Source organism: Podarcis liolepis, assembly GCF_965112155.1.
Source record: "Podarcis liolepis genome assembly, chromosome: 6".
NCBI classification, from domain to species: Eukaryota; Metazoa; Chordata; class Lepidosauria; order Squamata; family Lacertidae; genus Podarcis; species Podarcis liolepis.
The window spans coordinates 96,474,694-96,495,195 of NC_139559.1; the positions used below are offsets into that span (position 1 = coordinate 96,474,694).

General features: G+C 44.2%; 2 protein-coding genes and 1 long non-coding RNA gene across 8 annotated transcripts in view; 1 reads left to right on the forward strand and 2 right to left on the reverse strand.

Moving 5' to 3' along the window:
- Positions 1–10,728, forward strand: PRDX6 (peroxiredoxin 6). Of its 2 annotated transcripts, none has more exons than XM_083507247.1 (5): positions 1–180; positions 3,682–3,838; positions 7,251–7,397; positions 8,279–8,425; positions 9,982–10,728. In XM_083507247.1, the coding sequence occupies exons 1-5, from the start codon at positions 89–91 to the stop codon at positions 10,111–10,113; spliced, it is 675 nt and encodes a 224-aa protein (XP_083363373.1). In that variant the 5' UTR covers positions 1–88; the 3' UTR covers positions 10,114–10,728. The 2 variants fall into 2 exon arrangements, with proteins under 2 accessions (XP_083363373.1, XP_083363374.1); XM_083507248.1 differs by lacking the exon at positions 1–180 and adding an exon at positions 2,045–2,148.
- Positions 5,443–20,502, reverse strand: part of LOC310708616 (ankyrin repeat domain-containing protein 45-like) — a 26,144-nt gene continuing 11,084 nt past the window's right edge. For 4 of the 5 annotated variants that reach the window (XM_083507239.1, XM_083507238.1, XM_083507236.1 and 1 more), the window contains exons 4-7: positions 16,951–17,045; positions 16,300–16,438; positions 6,727–6,768; positions 5,443–5,924 (exon numbers count right to left, since the gene is read on the reverse strand). In XM_083507239.1, the coding sequence (XP_083363365.1) occupies positions 5,914–5,924; positions 6,727–6,768; positions 16,300–16,438; positions 16,951–17,045 (287 nt within the window). In that variant the 3' untranslated portion in view covers positions 5,443–5,913. The remainder of the gene's footprint in view (positions 5,925–6,726; positions 6,769–16,299; positions 16,439–16,950; positions 17,046–20,502) is intronic. The other variant, XM_083507240.1, reaches the window with a different exon arrangement.
- On the reverse strand, positions 10,293–16,291 carry LOC310708679. The gene is made up of 3 exons (XR_014527152.1): positions 14,965–16,291; positions 11,464–14,066; positions 10,293–10,864 (listed from the first exon to the last, which is right to left on the reverse strand). It is a non-coding gene; the product is annotated as an uncharacterized lncRNA (long non-coding RNA).

A 20,502-nucleotide genomic window follows, 5' to 3' on the forward strand; every position in this document is an offset into this window, starting at 1 on the left:
CGCCCCCGCGCTTCGCCCTGGTCTCGCTTCTGCCTCGCGCGCGCCGGACGCCCCCTCGCCGCCCCTCGCCGCCCTTCTCGCCGCTGCCATGCCGGGCCTGCTGCTGGGCGACGAGGCGCCCAACTTCCACGCCGACACCACGCACGGCCCCCTCCGCTTCCACGACTTCCTGGGAAACTCGTGAGTAGCACCACTGCTGGGCTGGCTAGCCGCCGCCGCCGCGCAAGGGCTGCGCTCCTGAGGCTGGCGCTGCGCAGCTGCCCGCGCTCTCCTCCTCCTCGGCGAGGGGCTCCGCTTTGTGCCAGGGCCGAGGGGTCGGAGGGCTGCGCAGGGAGGAAACGCCGCGGGGCCCCCAGCACGTGGCTGCCGCTCCCTCCCCAAGCAATCCTGGGCGCCGAGCGGCGCTTCTCCGCACCCTCGGACTACAGCTCCCAGGAGTCTCTGGGCGGGGAGCCGCGCACTTGGAAGGTGTTTTCAGGATCCCCCTGCGCTCTTCCCTCTTTTGCAACCTGCCCCTTGCGGGAAGGACCAGTGGCATAGCGTGGGGGGTGCAGGGGGGGCCGGGCGCACCGGGCAAAACATCTGGGGGTTAGGGTTAGGGGGCGCAACACCTGGGGGTTAGGGGGCGCAAATTACTTGCCTTGCCCCGGGTGCTGACAACCCACGCTACGCCACTGGGAAGGACCCCGGCAGCGGGAGGCTGGCGAGGAAGACGAGGCTGCTCCAGCTGTTGTCTCTCTCCCCCGCACCTCATCGCCTTCTTGGGAATAGCCCAATGCCTTAAGCTTCTTCTGTTACTCTCTTGCGTTTTTCTGAACGCATTCCGACTTTACTAGTAGGCTGCATTGAAAGAATTAATATCCTAACAGGTGGGGTGCAAATAGTTGGAGTAAGTAAACAAATAGATACAATTCCGTATAAAGTGAAGGAAGCGTAGGGCAACATGTGGAGCCAACCTTTGGCTTAGTGCAAGGGCTTCTGAAGGGAGGGCTTGCAAGCTGCTCTGCTCATCCCTGTAGCTTTTTGCTACTACACTGCGCTAAACTAAGCCAGGGTTGGGCTTGGTGTGTCCTCCAAACCAGGACTCATGGTTAACTGTTCTTTGAGACCTTTAAGCGTTGGTAAGTCGTACAGTGGTACCTCGGGTTACATACGCTTCAGGTTACAGACTCTGCTAACCCAGAAATATTATCCCAGGTTAAGAACTTTGCTTCAGGATGAGAACAGAAATCGTGTGGCAGTGGCGGGGAGGCCCCATTAGCTAAAGTGGTGGTTCAGGTTAAGAACAGTTTCAGGTTAAGAACGGACCTCCAGAACGAATTAAGTACTTAACCCGAGGTACCACTGTATTTCTTTCACAATGCCTCCATGCCCAGTGATTGTAAGAAGATAAGTGAGATTCCAGTGCTGTATTTGAAATGCAGTAGATGAGTGGCATTTCAAAAATGTTACCCATCAATGGTATGTTAAGCACTGTAATACAATCCTGTGGCATAGTCACAGAGCACACTATTTGGTCTTAAATATACTAAATAGTCCTTAGGATTCCGTGAAGTGCTTATGATTTGGGCAGGTTTCCATCTTCAAGAATATTTTTTCAAACTCCTTGTTCACTTTAAACTTGATAGGTTAGGCAAGAGAAATTATGCAGTGGTCTTTAAAAATTCAGGGAATACATTCAAATAGTATCTATAATACAAAAAAGCACAAAAAGTTTATATACACATACCATATTTCAAATAGCAGCAGTAGGCTTCTTGCTCATAATTGATATAAAAATATGCTGCACTCAGTATTATCTCTTTAGTTCAAATGTGTTATTCTTATTTAGTTGTACTAGAGATCACACAGTGACTTTGGAAAAGTACCCCCACCACTGCTAAAAGCAAGCTTGAGAACATTGTGTGCTGGAGCTTTTTCATGTGGGCAGCAAACAACAGAAACAGCTATTTTAAAAGATGCAGAAATATGAATGTTTCTAAATTCATGTTTAACTTGTATATCTTAAATTGCATTGCTAACTGACTCAGTAAATATTTGCTTTCTTTATAGTTGAGGAATGACGCTGCAGTTCCAGAGTTTAAACAATAAAATTCATCTCCAATGCAGTGTTCTAACACGCAGTTGCGATAGTCAGGAGACTAAAGGGTAAATTTATGGTGCCTGACGCCACTTATTGAGGCTGAGTGTAATGTTTGACTAGAGAATGAACTTTTGCAACAGGAAGGTGTTGGCCAAGATGGCCTGGCAGAAGATGTTACTTGGCTACAGGGCAAATAAAATGCTTACTGTATCCACTGAAATCTAGAGAAGAGTTATGAATGGGCTGCATAATTCACTTTTTAATTTGGCTGTTGTACGGTCTGCAGTAATTCTAAACCACCTGTCAGGGCAATATTGCGGTAAAATGCATGTTGAAACCAAACCTGATATTTCAGGGTTCCAAAGTACACCTAACCGACTCTGAGAGCTTCCTCTGCTTCTAGGATAACAGGAAGGTGCTTCTCTTCTCCCATGGCTAAGGCCTACATGTTAGACTTACTGACGCTTCCTTAAGCAACTTCCTCAGTTCTTTCCCCTCACAACCAGTTCTCAGGGCAGCCATCATAAAGGGAAGACGTCATTTGAGTAACATGCTTTCTTGCAAAAGGAAGCAGAACTTACCCAAGTATTAAGACACCCAACTGTGGAACGTCTCATGCAGCCAAGTGATCAAAGTTGCTTTTTAGTGTTCCTAGGCTTTGTTTTTAAAAAAGAAAGTAGGGGGCAGAATCTGGGAAGACATGAAAATCCTTAATTACTGGTTATCCCATTCTGTTAATGGAACCTTGACAAATTACCATCTGCTGAATAAGCTTAATATCTGCTAGAAGTGGGACAGAAATCCTAGTTAGACACAATTTCAGTAGCTCTGGGACTTCTTCAAAACACCTTCTGAGTGGTCACTCTTTTTGAGTTATATATCTATGTGGTATGCATGCATTTATTTCCTCTTAGAATTCTGAGGCATATTGTCTAAAAAGTGTGTGCCTCCTGGGGGAGTAGGGTGTAGAGTGGGGTATCTATTTCACGACACTCGGAGACTTTAATATCACCTTAATGTAGCAAAGGGGGAAGCAGTTTACAGTGAGGTTTGCACCCATAGCAGTAATGTGCTAAGCTGCCTAAAATGACAATGCCAGTACTTATTCAGATTGTTTGTACTATACAATTTGTACTATACAAAAGCACTGCTGACTCAGGATACCTTATCAAACAGGAGCTGTCATTTTAATCAAATAATGTTGGCAGGCTGTGTACTATTGTGGAAAGCTATGGTGCGTGAGGCTCCCTGAAAGACTTACAAAGGCAGGGAGACCAGTTCTGAGGGGTGGAGGTAGTATTAGCTGTCAATGGCTTGTCAACTGTGTGATGCTTCAGTTAAGAAGGTCATGGAGTCATGGAGACTGAAAACTCCAGTGAAGAATGAAACTCCTGCTGCTGCTGAAGGGAATGGATGTCAAAGTAAATATAACAAAAAGAGAGTAGGAAGTCTAAAAAGGAAATTTGCTTAGTTTTAACTAACAGGAAAAAGAAACTTGAATTGTTCAGTCTGATCAGGAGGTCTTAAGTAAGTTTTGCAATACTTGATTTCAGTGTTACCCTACCCATCAAGACAATGCCATGTTGTTTTTCTTTCAGATGGGGCATCCTGTTCTCTCATCCACGAGATTTTACACCCGTGTGTACAACAGAGCTTGGCAGAGCAGCAAAGCTGGCACCAGAGTTTGCAAAGCGTAACATTAAAATGATAGCCCTCTCTATTGATGATGTCAAAGACCATCTCTGTTGGAGCAAGGTATTATGGAGATAAATAGCAGCATAAATCAACTGAAGAAGTGTAGGACTTGCAGGCTTGGCTCACACATGGACTTACACACCCCACCCTCCCACCCTTCTCTGAGAAGAAGAGAAGCTTCTGCCACTGGTGGAGGAAGAGGCGTGCGGGGAGAGCGCCCCGTCCCTGGCAGCGCGATCCTGGCGGGGAGCCATCAAGGCTGCCCCAACCGCGCTGGGCACCACGCCCCTACGGACAGCGTGCCACGCCCCTGGGACACGCACCAGCCCTGCCCCCACCTGCTCTCTGCCCCCCAGTGCCGGAGCATAAAGCTCCACCACTGGCTTCTGCATCAGTTTAATCAGAGTTTAGCATTACAACTGAATCCTAAATGGTGGTTGAACCAAACTATTGCCTTTTGAAACAAACCAGGTTCATAAACCATGATTTGAAATTGGTTTGTTTCCACTAATTGTAATTAAGAATAACTGCAGTTCGTTTCTGTTTGGATGTTGTGACAAGCTGCAGTTAATGCATGTCGAAAGTAAAAGCTCCCCAAATCCTAGCAGATGTGCCAGAGTGTATTGCTAAACGTAGAGGCAATATTGTATCAAAAGTATATCCAACACTAAAGCTGTTATATGCTGCTATACTAATAACTTTGCTGATCTGACACGTGGGCTATTCTGTGACAATAATAGTGATGTTCCTTGTATAATATGGTTCCGAAACAAGAACTATCAGATAGACAGTAGCTTCATAAAACTCAAGACTAGCACCAAGTTGATCCCTTTACATTGATAACTTGCAGTCCCTGAACCCTGATCTTTATAAAGTGGATTAAGATTACCGTAGTCTTCTTAGTGATGCTGATGCATGCTAGAGCTCCACAAGGCAGAACATTGGCATCTAGCTCTAAAGTGGACACAGAACCTCAGATTAAATATGCACTGTGTTCCAAAACTGGGCGCCATGATTAGGAGCAGGGGGCTATGAAGTAAGCAGTGGATGTGTTGGAAGGCTGCAGCTAATGTGCCTGTTTGAGCATGTAACTGAAATAATTTGCATTACCTTTTCATGAGTAGGGTGAATGAATTTTTTATTGTTTAGTAATCTATGAATACTATTCTATAGTATAAATTGTTGCTGTTCTGTTCGAAACCAGTCTTTACACTATATTTGGACTTTACTGTGGAATTGAAAACAATTAACAATGGGTTTGTTTTGATTTTTTTTTGCATATTGCTTCTTGTTAAAAGAAAACTTTCAGCTTAAATTGACTTTGAGGAATTAACCGCCCTTTTACTTAGAAGGATCTATCTGCCTCAGTTTGTGATGTGTAAAATGATTAAAGTCTAGTCACAAATATACCAGGAAGTGTCCCTTGCCAAGTTGTCCAATATGTTCTTTTAAAATGCGGTGCCAACTAGCTGGTATTGCCACCCTGTCAAACCAGTCAGTTGTCTGAGAGCACAAGGGAAAGGCTGTTGTGAAGCCATATTATGTGGTGGAGAGAGTTATTTCAGGACAGAATTCTTTGTTATGCAAAGATGTTCTCCTTCCAAGGCTCTGCTTGACACTTTCTCTAGATAATGAAGTACATATAAAGCAAATGCAAAATAAGATTGTATAAACTTGAGAATATATTTTATTAGAAATATATGGAACTGTTCTATTTTGTTTTGGATCCAGGGCAGTAATAACAAATTGAATATTGCAGTTATATTTAAAATGGAAGTGTGCCATTTCACTAGTTGTCAAAGGTGAAAACTAATTCTGGTCTGTTAAAAAGAAATCGTAGCAGTATCATGACTCCTTTATTAGGTTCAACTTAAAAGCCAAAGTAGTGAGGAAGTATTTGGAAGCTTATTTGTGACTAGTTGGTCCTATTAAAACAAAAAGAAAGTGTTTCTCTAGAGAGTATGGACATCTGGTGGTTGAATAATAGGATATAAGGAGAAAAATAAAAGTTATGTCACATTTTATGAACAAAGGTTGCCTGTCTTCAGAAGATATTGTAGCTAGGTGAATAGTAGCATTTGTGTTGAGACTTCAGTTGAACATCAAGATGCCATCTGTGTTGACTGAAAAACTTTTTAATGTTCTGCTGAGGAAAAAATGCATATATATTAGTTTTGCGTAGAATTAAGTTTCAAAGAAAAGTTAACACTTGGAAATGAAGCCTTTGATTTCATTTGCACTCCATGCTGACTTCAAGACTGACTCTAGATTGACTGTAAGATTCTCTAGTCTAGAACATATCACTTAAGTTCACTTGCAGATCACTAATGTGTCCTGGGAACTTGCAGGACACCTCAAAGGAGTTACTCAAATCAAAGGTTCTTCTTTTGGTGTGTGTCTTAAATCTTCCACCTTAAGCTTTATGCATAAGGTTCAGGCAAATGGGGGAAAGCAGTATTAGATTATTCTAAATAATATATAGTATGTCACACTTTTAGGCCTCCTGTTGATGATGAGGATTAAACTGCTTAGTCACTTCTTTGTCATATCTTTGCCAATAATTTCTTTGTCATAACTTTGCTACTGCCTTCTCTGCCAGTTCCCTCCACTCTTTATGTGCGGCATGCTTTATGGCTAGTTCCTTAGTGCAACTGCACTCAGCTTGTGGCCTTTCTCCCATGCAGCCTGTGAGTCAGCCTGCACTCTCACTTGAGAGGAGGCTTATAGAATCTTACTTGTATAATATCTGAAAAAAAAGTTTTAACAGTTTCTGCACCAGTACAGTTTCTGTAGTGGTAAACGTGCTGCTATCGCCAAAGCCCTCTAGAATACTTCTTACAAACAGATTGATCATTAGCAACTTGCTGTCAAGTACTTACTGTTGGGCTGAATGAGATTGGTAATCATGATTATCTGTGACTCTAGTTGTAGTTTACAGTGTCACTTACCTAAAGGAGTCCCCATTTTTTTGTTGACGGAGTCTTGCACACCTGCATCAACAATGAAATATTTTAGCCCTGTCCTCAAACAGGCGGACAACGTGTGCTTTGCTTGAGTGACATACCTAATTTCTAAGTTACCATGCGTAGGGTTAGGCTGAACGTGTCATATAATTCAGTGGAACTTACATGTAAGGCCTAGTTCTCACTGAGAGGGTAAGCCTGGGCTTGGGCTGTAGACCACTTCAGATTTCAGGGATAGCTTCACTTGACTGAGGCTTCAATCCTATACAGGCTTAAAACCTGGTAAAAAGTGCAATTAAACTGAATGGAACCAAACAGATGTGCATAGGTTTGAACTGTGGATTTCTCTGTAAAGAAAATGCTGTTTAAACACAGAAAACTGGTTTGTTGGCAAGAAGCCTTGAACCCCTCTTCCTGGATTGCTTTTTAAAGATACCGCTGTATACCAGGAATATGAGTCATGTTCTTTTGTACCAGTGACACAACACTAACAATTTTCTCCCCTGTAGGACATCAATGCCTACAATGGAGACGAGGCCAAAGAGCAGCTCCCCTTTCCCATAATTGCTGACTCAAAACGGGAGCTTGCAGTCCAGCTGGGCATGCTAGACCCAGATGAGAGAGACAAGGATGGTATTCCTCTAACTGCCCGTGTGGTAAGTATTGAGGGCCTCTAACACTGCAGGCTGCAATTAGCTTTTCATTCTTTGTATTATGGCCCACGTGTGATGATGGGTGGGTGCTTAGGATCAGGCTAGTGACCCATCTAGTCCAGGATCCTGTTCTCGCAGTGGCCAACAAGAGCCTGCAGGAAGGCTGGAAGCGAGACCTGAGTGCAACAGCCCTTGCTCCTTGGGGGCCAGAAGCCAGTTGATGTGGCTGGCAGTGCCTTGGGCTGTTAATTCAAACACATGCTCATGCACATACACACTCATATTCATTCTCATTAATTCACACTTTCTCACACCAACAGCTGGACACCAGGGATAGACTATTTTGGGACAGCAAAACTGATTGGATTTGGAACACTGGAGAATGATTGAATCCCCAGTGTTCCCATCTGGGGGGAAATGTTGGTGGGGTCATAGCCACACTATTTTCTGCTTTTTTTAGAATTGACAGTCATTTTGTGACTCACACTCACCAAAGTACTTTCTCTAAATTCCAAAGTTACCAAAAAAGATGGGTGATTCTAGGGTAGTATTATTCCTGTCTTTTAGATCAGTTACCTTGTGGGGGACAGCTGCTAACCTTCAGAGATATTCAAAATTCTTTTGAAATCTTCCCAGTTTCACCAGTAAATAAATTTTATCACTTTTGCCTGTTTAGGACTACAAATTCAGGGCAGAAATATTAGTCAGATCATTGTATGCCAGAAGTCAGATGAGAACACTTCCTGTAAAGTAGCCCTTTCTACTACAGACAACTATAGTTCCAAAATATTTTTGAAAAGGAGTGAATGTGAGGGATGAGTTGTAAAAGAATAGCTCATCTGGCATGATTTTCAGGTTCTCATTCTGTGGCTTTGCTTTTATAGGTATTCGTCTTTGGCCCGGACAAGAAACTCAAACTCTCTATCCTCTACCCAGCAACCACTGGCAGAAACTTTGATGAGATTCTAAGAGTGGTCGATTCCCTACAGCTAACAGCTGCTAAGAAGGTTGCCACCCCAGTTGATTGGAAGGTAAATATACTTTGTTAACATTAAATTCTGAAGTTTCCTCACACTGTCAGATAGCAGTACCCTGCTACATATGTGAGTCTAAATTCGTCTTCTGTCTTCTGGGAAGGGGAAGTTGCATCCAGTTCAATTAGGATAAACTAACTAGGGAACAGCGCAGTAAGCGTGAATATGTTGTTACTTTTATTCAGTTAGCTAGAGCAACTTACCCCGGGAGTCCCAGTGATACCATTATTATTGACCTAAATAATTTGCTGAAGGAGGGCCACGTACTCCTTTTGGTTTCTGAAAAGATCAGCAGATATGCCTCTGAAAGCTTCAATTGAGTCACCAAGGCATTGTCTTTAGGGACCAGATAGTGGGACTTCTGAACCCTGCTGCTCTGTTTCCCCTACTGGCTCTTGATCCATATCCCACTATCCCTGTGGCTGTAAATTACAGTTCCTGATTTACAGTGTCAGCATAAGCTGTTCAAATAAACAGTTTGATAACTAAATTGACCAATTTCCAACTGTGGGTTCTGGGACTATATAGATTTTATTGTACATTATGAAAGTGTGGTATTGAACATTATTTACAGCACAATCTTATGCAGGTTTACTAGGTAAGCGTGCCTAGGAATGCAGCTTGGTTTATTCACTACATTTATATACTTCCTTTCTACCATGGCATTAAAGGTAGTTCACATAGTTTAGATTGTACACTGCCTTTAGTGGCTTCACAGAAAGACAGTATATAATGCAGTACAAAAATGAAAGAACGATGAAACTGTCTCTGGCCATTGGCGTATGCTCTTTTGCCTTCCCTTAGGGCACACAGATACTTTATTTTATTTACATCCTTTTAAAAGACCAACTTTGCCTTGAACTGATGATGTGTGTGTGAGATTTTCATTGCTTGACTGAAACTGGCTCCTGCATTTGTGCAACCTTATACAGCAGGCATTTATATGTAGTACCATAGTGGCCCGAATATAAGCCACACTTTTCCCCCAAGTCCCAATCCAGAAAAGTTAAAGTGCGGCTTATATTCACAACCTTATGATATTGCTGCTGAAACAGCTGCCCAGGAAGTCTATCTGGGGTGTGGGACAACAGCGCGCCACCCACCTGCAACTCCCAAGCCGGTTTGGGGAGGCAGCGTTGGAGGCAGGTGGGCATGCAGCGCAGTCGGAAGTGGCGCGCGCCTCTCCCCCCCCCCCCCCCCGTTCTGGGTGGCAGAGCCAGGAGGTGGGCCGCACCCGCAAATAAGCCTTGAATTTTAAAGGTCATGCTTATTTGTGGGTGTGTCTTATATTCGGGCCACTATGGTATGTAGGGTTTGTCTGTTTGCATATTACATATGCATTGGGGAATATCCATGTGGGAAACTGAATATATACTCCAACTTCAGTGAAAGCTTCTATGTAAGAGGATCAGTGTGTTTTTCAGAAATGCAATAAGCTTCAACAGACTGCAGGTTCTGGTCTTCACTGACAGAATGGGAGGATCAAGGGTCTGCAGCTCTCTTTAAGTATGGCACTTCTTACTAAAAGTCTCCCCTCCTTCTTTCCTCATGAGCCTGGGGACCAGGTCATGGTGATTCCAAGTGTACCAGAAGAAGAGGCTGACAAGCTCTTTCCAGGAGGAGTTTGCACCAAAGAACTTCCATCAGGAAAGAAATACCTGCGTTACACCCCTCAGCCTCAATAGCAACTGTGAAGAGATCGAACAAACCAGAATGCTGATCACAGGGGCTCTGTAGGAAAAGCTGCATTAACTATCTTGTGTGGAAGTAGATTTGCCAAGCACACAATATTTAGAAGAGTGACTGAATCCCAGCTAGTCATCACGGGGTTGTTCTGTTCAGACATGTGATCAGTTGTCATGGGTTTATTTTAAATGAATAATCAGTTTTCTGTTCTTTAGCCATGTATAAACACACTTTTCAGATAACAGATTATTTCTTTGTCACTGAAAATTTTAGTAAGTGGGCAAACAATCTCTCGTACTGCTATGTGCAGAAAATCTCAAAATAAAACTGTTCAGCTAACCACTGTACGGGCTGGGGGGTCAAATGAGGTCGGGTTCTTGAGCACATTTCACTACAAATGATTGTGACTAGATTATTTGCACAGCTGAAGCTTGTTGCAGTTTTCCTGGGCCTTTATTTCAAATTAATTTGTTCTACTAACCAAATGCCTAATCTGGAAAGGCTTGTATTAACTACCTAGTCTGTATTGGTTACATTGGATAGATGGCTATACCAAAAGGACTTTCAACCTTTTTTTGTTCCTCTTATTCAGGAAATAAAACTAGCTATTAAAATGTGTTGTCTGCTATCCACTAATTCTTTAATATATAAAATCATGCATTTTTGAAATACAAATTGTGCAGCATAGAAGGTCTCTATTCAGATCAGCTAATATAAACTGGGAATCCCCCTCAAATAATCTGTTTAGGCCTACCGTATTTTTTGCCCTATAAGGCGCACCAGCCCATAGGACGCACCTAGTTTTCAGGGGGGGAAATCAAGGGAAAAAATATGACACACACACACACACACACCCGCAGCTCTCGGAGCAGCGGACAGGCTGCACGCAGCCTATGCGCTACTCCAAGACCTTCTCCCTGCTTTTGTGGGAGGTGGAGGAATTCCCCCATCTCCCGCAAAAGTCCACAGGAGGGAGAAGGGACTGACTCAGCCAGTCAGTCCCTTCTCCCTCCTTGGGGAAAAGCCCCCAAGAGCTGTGCAGCCTTTAAAGAGCGCGCAGCTCAAAGTGGAGGGTCGGGGAGCAGCGCGAAGGCGTCGTTCGCCTTCCCGCTGCCCCCCATCCTCTGGGGCTGGCAATGGGGGAAGAGCTGCGCTCCCCCACCGCTAGCCTCAAAGAGCAGACTCTCCTGGCTTCAGTGAAAGCAATGCGAAGCCTCCGGAGCAGGCTTCGGAGGCTTCGAATTGCTATCGCTGAAGCCAAGGAGCCTGCATTCGCCCCATAAGACGCACACACATTTCCCATTTCATTTTTGGAGGGGGGAAAGTGCGTCCTATAGGGCGAAAAATACGGTAACTAGAATAACAATGCTAGAATGGAAGCATGACTGTAGAGCAGGGGTGGCAAACCTGTGGCCTTCCACTATGTTCTTGGACTCCCATCAATCCCAGCCAGCCTGGCCAAAGAGAACTGTAGTCCATCAACATTTGGAGGGCCACAGGTTAGGTTGCTAGAGGTTTCTATAAAATATTGATAAACATGCCCCTCATCATAATGAACCACAGTCATACTCCACCAGTTTTTTTTCATTCTGCTGGCATCTGTTCATGAGAAACTGAGGTTTTCAACCTTTTTGAGTCCACGGCTCCCTTGACCAACTACATTCTCTGCAGCTCCCCTGTGGGGAAAAGTGCTCTGAGCCTCAGAAGCCCAGTTATGCCACCCGTTGCCTGCAGAGCCAGCAACCCCTCACCCCTTTTTGAATGCCCTCCCTTGTGGAGTGTTCCCTCAGCCTCCTCTCCTTGGGAGTCCTCCAGGCAGCCGCTGCTGCTGCCCCAGTCTCTTTGCCCCAACCCAAAGAGAGTTGTCTCCTCACACTGCCCCACAGGGGCCTGAGAAGAGGATGCCCCCAGCCTTAGCAGCCCAGTGGAGAAGAGCCAAAGGTGAATATGAGGCCAGCACCTTACACACCTTGGGTGGCAGCAGCGGGCACCACCAGTCCTGCATGGCAGAAAGGCTCCCCTTTGGCACTGAGCTCTCAGCTGCCAGGCAGGAAATGCACACAGCAAGCACAAGAAAGGCCATCATGGTGCCTGCCTACCCTACCTCTCGCTTGTCTGCCCATTTCCAACAGCAAAGGCTGGTGGTCTGGCTGGCTGGCCAGCCTCCCTCACCCACTTGCTTGCTTACTCAGCTCCTGGCAACCAGCACCCCCTGGCCAAGCCCCAGAGGCACCATTCACCTGGGGAGCTTGTAGCCAGGGCTGCTGCCACAAACAGCCACACAAGCCTTTGGAAGGTAGAGGTGAGAGGGTCTCGAGGGAGGGAGGGAGGGAGGGAGGGAGGGAGGGAGGGAGGGAAAGAAAGAGGAACAGAGGCCAGTGTTGTCCACAACACGCCTGACCATCATTCAAGGCACCCCAGGGTGCCACGACACCCTGGTAGAAAACCATTGGAAAACAACATCTTAAATTTTGCAGCAAATTTTGGGTACAAGTTGCCTTGCAACACTTTTGGAGCTAGCAGCATCACCAAGACCACTTTCCAAACCTGTTTTGGTACAGTAAATTTAATGAACCCCTGGGGGTTCAAGTGCCATATTTAATATTAGCAGTGCCTGTATTTCCTATTAGGGCCTAAATAGCTGTGATATGACACATCTATTATAAGATTTCCTGATCTTTGATCAGAGCAGCACTGCTGGAAGAGTGTTGTTTAAACTTTTCCCCTTCTTCATTTTCCCTTAGTTTGCGCTATGGCTTTTTGAAAAAATGAATTGTTAGAGCACCTGCATTTTGCAAACTTCATCTTGAATGCATTATTTGGTCTTGCTTTTAGTCACTCTGACTTTTCTACCCTATGCTGCTGTTACCAGCAAAGAGTGCTTTCAACTCCTAAGAGCATCTGCTGCTTAAATATTGCAAACAGCAGTGGAATGTAGTCAAACCTGCTGCAAGAAAGGGAAAGGCTTATATCATGCCTACCTCTGCTTTAAACACTTCAGCTATTGGATTTTAAAAAGTGCACTGGAGCATTTAATGACTTTTTATAATTTGAAAAGGGCTGCATAAGAAGATTAGTTGTATGAGCAGGAACAGTGTGCTCCTGGGGCCGAGCCTTTTAAGTATTCCCTAGCTCAGGCCTTTGCTGGTTCTCATCAGAAAAAGTTGAATGTGGAAGAGGAGAAGAGAACCAACAAAACTTTATGAGACTAGGAAGTATTTTGTAGAAAGGCATTAATTCTAATAAAGTGATCCTACAGGCTTGCTAAGAAGAAAAGTTGCAGGCAGATTCCAAAAGGCAGGGCTCACATTGCTTAGCTGCATAATTTTATTATGCTTATCACATCATCATCATCATCATCATCATCATAAGCTAAGACTGGGCTCAGGGTGGCTGACAGCAGGTATAAAAACAATTGATTGAAATACAACTTAAAAACAAGATTAAAATGCAACATTAAAACATCAAATGCAGCCTCATTTCAGTAGGAACTCAAATCAAAAACTTTTGGGGGGATGAAAACATCAAGTCATCACCAAGGCCAGCTATCCAGACTGGTCCTACGTGGGCCAGAAAAAGCCAGGGAAGTCCCCAAATAGGAGTTCCATCACAGAAAGAGAAAGGAAAAAGGAAAGAGGGGGAGGGGATCAAGTTGATTCCAAGCCAAAGGCCAGGTGGAACAACTCTGTCTTACAGGCCCTGTGGAAAGAAATCAGATCCTGCAGGGCCCTGGTCTCATGAGACAGAGCGTTCCACCAGGCCGGAGCCAGTGTTGAAAAGGCCCTGGCTCTGGTTGAGGCTAATCTGTCTTCCTTAGGGCCTGGGACCTCTAGGGTGTTAGTATTTATGGACCTTAAGATCCTCCTTATAACTGTACAGTGTCTTCCATAGTAGATTAAAGAGCATACTTCTGACAGGTGGTGAATGTGTGCATTTACCAATATGAACTATGCTACAATAATTAAAAAACAATTAAAATAAAAAATTCCTTCCAGTAGCACCTTAAAGACCAACTAAGTTAGTTCTTGGTATGAGCTTTCGTGTGCATGCACACTTCTTCAGATACACTGAAACAGAAGTTGCCAGATCCTTCTATATAGTGAGAAGGTGGGGAGGGGTATTACTCAGAAGGGTGGTGGGAATGGGAGATTGGCAGGTAGCTGAGATGAGCCTGTTGACGACTCTTAACGACTGTAATAGGTCTTACAGGAAAAGGCAAGGGGTGAGAAGGTGAGAAATGGCTTAGTCATGTATAATGAGATAAGAATCTTTGTTCAGAGAAGCTGCTGAATTGCAACTCATTACCAAACTTAAAACCATGGAGAGACCTGGTCTGAACAAAGACAAGAATCCAATGTCTTTGTTCAGAGAAGCTGCTGAATTGCAACTCATTACCAAACTTAAAACCATGGAGAGACCTGGTCTGAACAAAGACAAGAATCCAATGTCTTTGTTCAGAGAAGCTGCTGAATTGCAACTCATTACCAAACTTAAAACCATGGAGAGACCTGGTCTGAACAAAGACATTGGATTCTTATCTCATTATACATGACTAAGCCATTTCTCACCTTCTCACCCCTTGCCTTTTCCTGTAAGACCTATTACAGTTGTTAAGAGTCGTCAACAGGCTCATCTCAGCTACCTGCCAATCACCCATTTCCACCACCCTTCTGAGTAATACCCCTCCCCACCTTCTCACTATATAGAAGGGTCTGGCAACTTCTGTTTCAGTGTATCTGAAGAAGTGTGCTTGCACACGAAAGCTCATACCAAGAACTAACTTAGTTGGTCTTTAAGGTGCTACTGGAAGGAATTTTTTTATTTTGACTATGGCAGACCAACACGGCTACCTATCTGTAACTAAAAAACAATTGGACATTGTGGTCCTGGTAGACCACAAGCATAACACGAGCCAACAGTGTGATGCAGAAACAAAAAAAGCTAATGCTATTCTAGGCTGCATCAACAGAAGTCTAGTGTCCAGATCAAGGGAAGCAACACTACCGCTCTATTGTGCCTTGGTCAGACCACACATGGAATGCTGTGTCCAATTCTGGGCACCACAATCTAGAAAAGGATGTTGACAAGCTGGAACATGTATAGAGGAGGGCAACCAAGATGATCAAGGGACTTGGAAACCAAGTCTGATGAGGAACGGTTGAAGGAGCTGGGTATGTTTTGCCTGGAAAAGTGAAGACTAAGAAGAGATGATAGCCATCTTCAAATATCTCAAGGACTGTAACATTAAAGATGCAGCAAGCTGCTTGTCTCCTGCTCTGGAGGTTAGGACTCAAACCAATGGCTTCAACTTACAAGAAAGGAGATTCCAACTAAACATCAATAAAAACTTTCTGACAATAAGAGCTGTTCAACAGTGGAATGGTCTCCCTCAAGAGATTTTAAAGCAGATATTGGATAGCCATCTGTCATGGATACTTTAGTTGAGATTCCTACATTGCAGGGGGTTGGACTAGATGACCCTTGGGACCCCTAGGAACTCTACAATGTTATTATAAAATTAAAACGATATACCTATATAAAATCTGTTCAAAGCATACACATACTTAACGATAGAAACAGCACAACATCAGCCCTTTCATTAAAAGCAGTTTCCAAAAGCCTGCTGGAACAAAAAGGTATTTACCAGCTGGCAGAAGAACAACCTGGAGGGAGCCAGTCTAGCTTCTCTAGGGAGGGAGTTCCAAAGTATAGGAGCAATCACTGAGAAGGCCCTTTCCTAGTTATAGATCATAGCCAGCACTTTGAATTGTGTCCGGAAACAGACAGGAAGCCAGTGGAGCTGTTCTATCAAGGGAGTCGTCTGCCCCCTATAACCAGCCCCAGTCAGCAATCTGGCTGCAGCTCTTTGAGCCAGTCAAAGTTTCAAAGCACTTTTCAAAGGCAGACCCTCGTAGAGCACATTGCAGTAATCCAAATGGGATATAACAAAGGTTAGTATCATTGTGGCCAAATCAGATACCTTGCAGATGGCCAGAACTCCCATTTGTATTGCAGTTTTCACTAATGGGAAGACACAACCTAATTTCACATCCTGTGGAATGTGCAGGGTTTCCAAGGCAGATACTCAGTAGTACATCGGCACAACTTTCTCCATAAGAAAGATTCTCCAAAATAAAAATACAAAGAAAAATATTTCCATTTAGTAGGGGGGCTCTGGTACTCACGGGGCGTAGCCAACTTTGTGAAGATGGGAAGCATAATGTCCTCCAGCAACTGTTTCTGCTCCACAAAATCTTGCATAGTAGCCTCTTTTGTGTTTTCAAGCCAATCTGACTTGGCTTGACAGGCCTTCAGAGAAATATTCTGCACAGAGGGGGGAAAGTGAGTGTGTCATATGGGAAACTAGAAAAACTAACCAACCAGTTGTAGCTAATCAGGCACTGGCATCTGCTGCCCAGTAGTAGTACAGTGGTACCTTAGGTTAAGAACTTAATTCATTCTGGAGGTCTGTTCTTAACCTGAAACTGTTCTTAACCTGAGGTACCACTTTAGCTAATGGGGCCTCCCGCTGCCGCCAGATTTCTGTTCTCATCCTGAAGCAAAGTTCTTAACCCGAGGTACTATTTCTGGGTTAGCGGAGTCTGTAACCTGAAGCGTCTGTAACCCGAGGTACCACTGTACATGTTGCTTGCCTCTGCTTTACTTGCAAAGTTGGAAGTAAGGAAATATTACAAAAACACTCTACGTCTCCAATGCTCTCTCCAACAATGAAAACCAAAACCTGGGTATCACTGCTACTGGAACATCTCAAAACATGGTGGGCAGCACACAAAAACACATATTTATGATCCATAATTGTGCATTCTCCACTATACCTTATCTTCTTTATTAAGCCTTCCCTGAACTTTCTCAGGATCAGTGATTGTTGTCTGGATTTGGAAGATCAAGTTCCGTAAATTCTGCTTGGCTTCTAAAAAAAGAGAGAGAGACAGAGAGATTAAAAGCCCTAGGTAAGTGTTTGTATTTCTGTACTAAAGCTATAGTCAAAGGTAACAATGGCCATTAACTAAGAACCAGTCAGCATCTAAATCCACACATTTTTATAAGGTACCTATAGGTTATCAATTACCAGTCTCTTACCATGGTGCTCATATAATGTGAGACGCTGAGGTTTTCTACAGTCAAGCAGTATATAAATATGAATGAATGAACAAATGAATGAATAAATAATAAATATTACATAGTGTCAAAGTTTAGCACATTCCTTTTAGTAACGGAAAATTTGGGGACACAACAGCATTCAAGATAAACATATATTTGTTTCATGGTTTTCATGCCAAAAAACAGTCCCTTTTTATAATCCCCCAACTGCTGGAGTCAAAAGCATAACCTGGCTATCTTGGCAGGGGATAATGATGCGCTACAGGACAGCTATTCTTCCTTTCTCCTACGGACTTCCCTCTGAGTTGGGGCGGGTGACCTTTTCCACTGGGAGGGCCACATGCCCTCAGAGACAACCTTCTGTGAGCTGCATACCCATGAGACATGGCCAGAAGCAAAACGGGGGTGAAGCAACATATGTGACTTTTGCCTTTATAAAACAGGCTACATTCAAGCCTTTCCAAATCTAGAGGTTTCCACATACTTATCTCTCCATCCAGGCAGATAAGATGCAATATCACAGTTCAATGCACTCAAGGGGCAAGTGGTGGAGGTGATAATGCCCTTTACCTGCCTAGACTGTTGGCAAGGGAGGGGGTGTGGTCTGGAGAGCGTTCCAAGAGCCAGACAGACAGACCTGGAGGATGGCGTTAGACCCGTGGCCCCGAGGTTCCCCACCCCAACTAGGTCTTCGGTTAAATCTGAAATGGGAACTGAATGCCCTTTTGTGAGTTGTGATGTTATTGTATCTCTCCTATACAGTATAAATACATACTTTGTAACCTCTGGCTTCCTATGGAAATGAACTTGCAAGACAAGACACACCAAAGAGAAGCTAGGCAAAGGAGGCCTTAGATTATGAGTCCTGGACACCCTTCAACTCTCTTCCTATAAGTACCCCCAGGATGTACAGAGCACTGAAACACACACAGCGTGGCCACTTTCAGATGATCATAATTCGCTCAATAAGCCATCATGTGAATGAGTCTTGGCCCCCGCATGCAAGTCCCCCAGTATGCTTCACTCCTCTGTCCATGTGCTCCGGCGAACAAACCAGGAAATCCTCTGTTAATGATAATTTCCTGTTATGTCTGAACTGGGAAACTTTGGTTAATTGCTTTGGACCAAACCAAGATATGAAGCCATCCTTTCAATTCAGCTTCATATTCCAACTTCCTCAGAAGCCATTAACTCTCACTTGTGATGAGCAAAGTACTGTCGCTACATGGGGGGCACAAGGGTCATTTGTATCTTGGTTTACAGCTGAATTCAGCCAGGGTCTCTCTACCATTCACCATGGAGTCTTAGTTTATATTTGCATAATCTTGAATTTTTAAAGACATTGATAAGAGTAGAATTTAAATAAAGTCAATTTTCTGTAATGTTGATTACTAAAACAATCTCATTTTGCTTCAAAACCCAGCACACTAATTATTTAACACTTAACAAAACTGAGATAAGTCTTTAACCGTACAGAAAAAATGAACAACTTTTAATAAATTTTCATTCTAGGCCATGCTTTTTTTGTTATCTATGAGATGCCTTGTCTAATATTATTTTAAAATGCTTCTATGTTACTGCATTGACTGACTGATTTTTGTTGTGTAACAAAAATCAGCTTGTACAACGAGACTTCTAGTTTCTCTTCTTCCCCCTACAGCCCCTCAAATGCCCCCATAATTTGCTCTAGAGCAGGGATGGCGAACCTTTTAGAGACTGAGGTGCCCAAACTGCAGCCCAAAACCCACTTATTTATCGCAAAGTGCCAACATGGCAATTTAACCTTAATACTGAGATTTTAGTTTAGAAAAAACAACTCATACATTAACATCTTTTGTCTTAAATGAAAAACACAATAGCAGAGCTTTCAATGATACAAACAACTTTTTTTTTGAAAGGTAAAGGTTTGCATTTCGCATGCTTTTGAACAATTAATGTGATTTTTGCTGTTGTACGCATGCTGATAATTTGTCTAACCTTGCTGAACTCAAGGCGGCTTACTTCCGACTAGGAACAACAGACTGGCAGGAGGCCCTGGCGCATCAAAAGTCAGCACCTGCTCAGCCGCTTGCCAGGGTTACCACAGCTCTAAATGCGCCCGAGAGCAGAGCAGGAAGGCGGGTTGGGCGCAACCGAGCTTGATGGTGGGGAGGCGGAGCCAGCTCAGAGGCGGCCGTCAGGTTTGGTTGCAATGGCAGATGGGCTTGATCGGTGACTTGAGTAGCGGTGGTGCAGGCTTTGGACGGAGTGGCAGTTTCCTGGCACAAGCCCTCCCCCCCCCACACCCCTGGGCAGCCCCGAGGGTGAAAACGGTGCCCTAGCAGTGCTGGGACCATACTGGAAGCCGCCAGAAGTCTCCTGCAGTGCTGGAGTGCCAGTTTCACCTCCTAGCTACGGCCCTTCTTGGGGGACAACACGCTTGCTCACAGAGAGGGCTCTGAGTGCCACCTCTGGCACGCGTGCCATAGGTTCGCCACCACTGCTCTAGAGTGTTCCCCAGCCCTGTGGAAGAGATTTTCAGGGTGTGCAGTGATTCCCAAGGTGAAGGGAGGAAAGGAAGGAGAAGCTACCTTGCTATGTTGGATCTCATTCAGGAGTAATAAGACTCATCCAAATGACTATGTAGTATCTCTTCACCTTGCAATTGCATACATCCTCCAGAATTCATAAGCCAATTGTACTATTATATTATGTAAAGGTAAAAGGTAAAGGACCCCTGGACGGTTAAGTCCAGTCAAAGGTGATTATGGGATGTGGCGCTCATCTTGCTTTTCAGGCCGAGGGAGCTGCTGTTTCTCCACAGACAGCTTTCTGGGTCATGTGGTTCAACAGAACACCATGATGAGTGCCAGAGCGCATGGAAACGGCATTTCCCTTCCTGCCACAGCAATACCTATTTATCTACTTTCGTACTTCTAGGTTGGCAGAAGCTGGGACAGAGCAATGGGAGGTCACCCCATCGCACACATTCAAACTGCCAACCTTCCAATCAGCAAGCCCAAGAGGCTCAGACCACAGCGCTACCCATGTCCCTCTGAATTATCTGACAAATGTAAAGTAAGCTTTTGAAAATTCCCAGTTTTATAAACTCTCCATACTTTGCACTGAGAAAAGTGCTACTGAGAAAAATCTTGCAATCATAATGACATCATAGAAGCTTTCATATATAAAGATCAGGATCCCCCTTTATGACATCACAGAACCCTTCCCCAGCTGATGGGTGGACTATATTCCCTGCATTCAAATCTCTCCAGTGCTCAGGCTGA

Bases quoted from the DNA above. Each gene is read 5' to 3' on its own strand.
- PRDX6 (XM_083507247.1), top strand. From the start codon at position 89: ATGCCGGGCCTGCTGCTGGGCGACGAGGCGCCCAACTTCCACGCCGAC. The intron at 3,839-7,250 runs GTATTATGGAGA...TCTCCCCTGTAG, and splicing joins ACCATCTCTGTTGGAGCAAG to GACATCAATGCCTACAATGG. The intron at 7,398-8,278 runs GTAAGTATTGAG...TTGCTTTTATAG, and splicing joins TTCCTCTAACTGCCCGTGTG to GTATTCGTCTTTGGCCCGGA.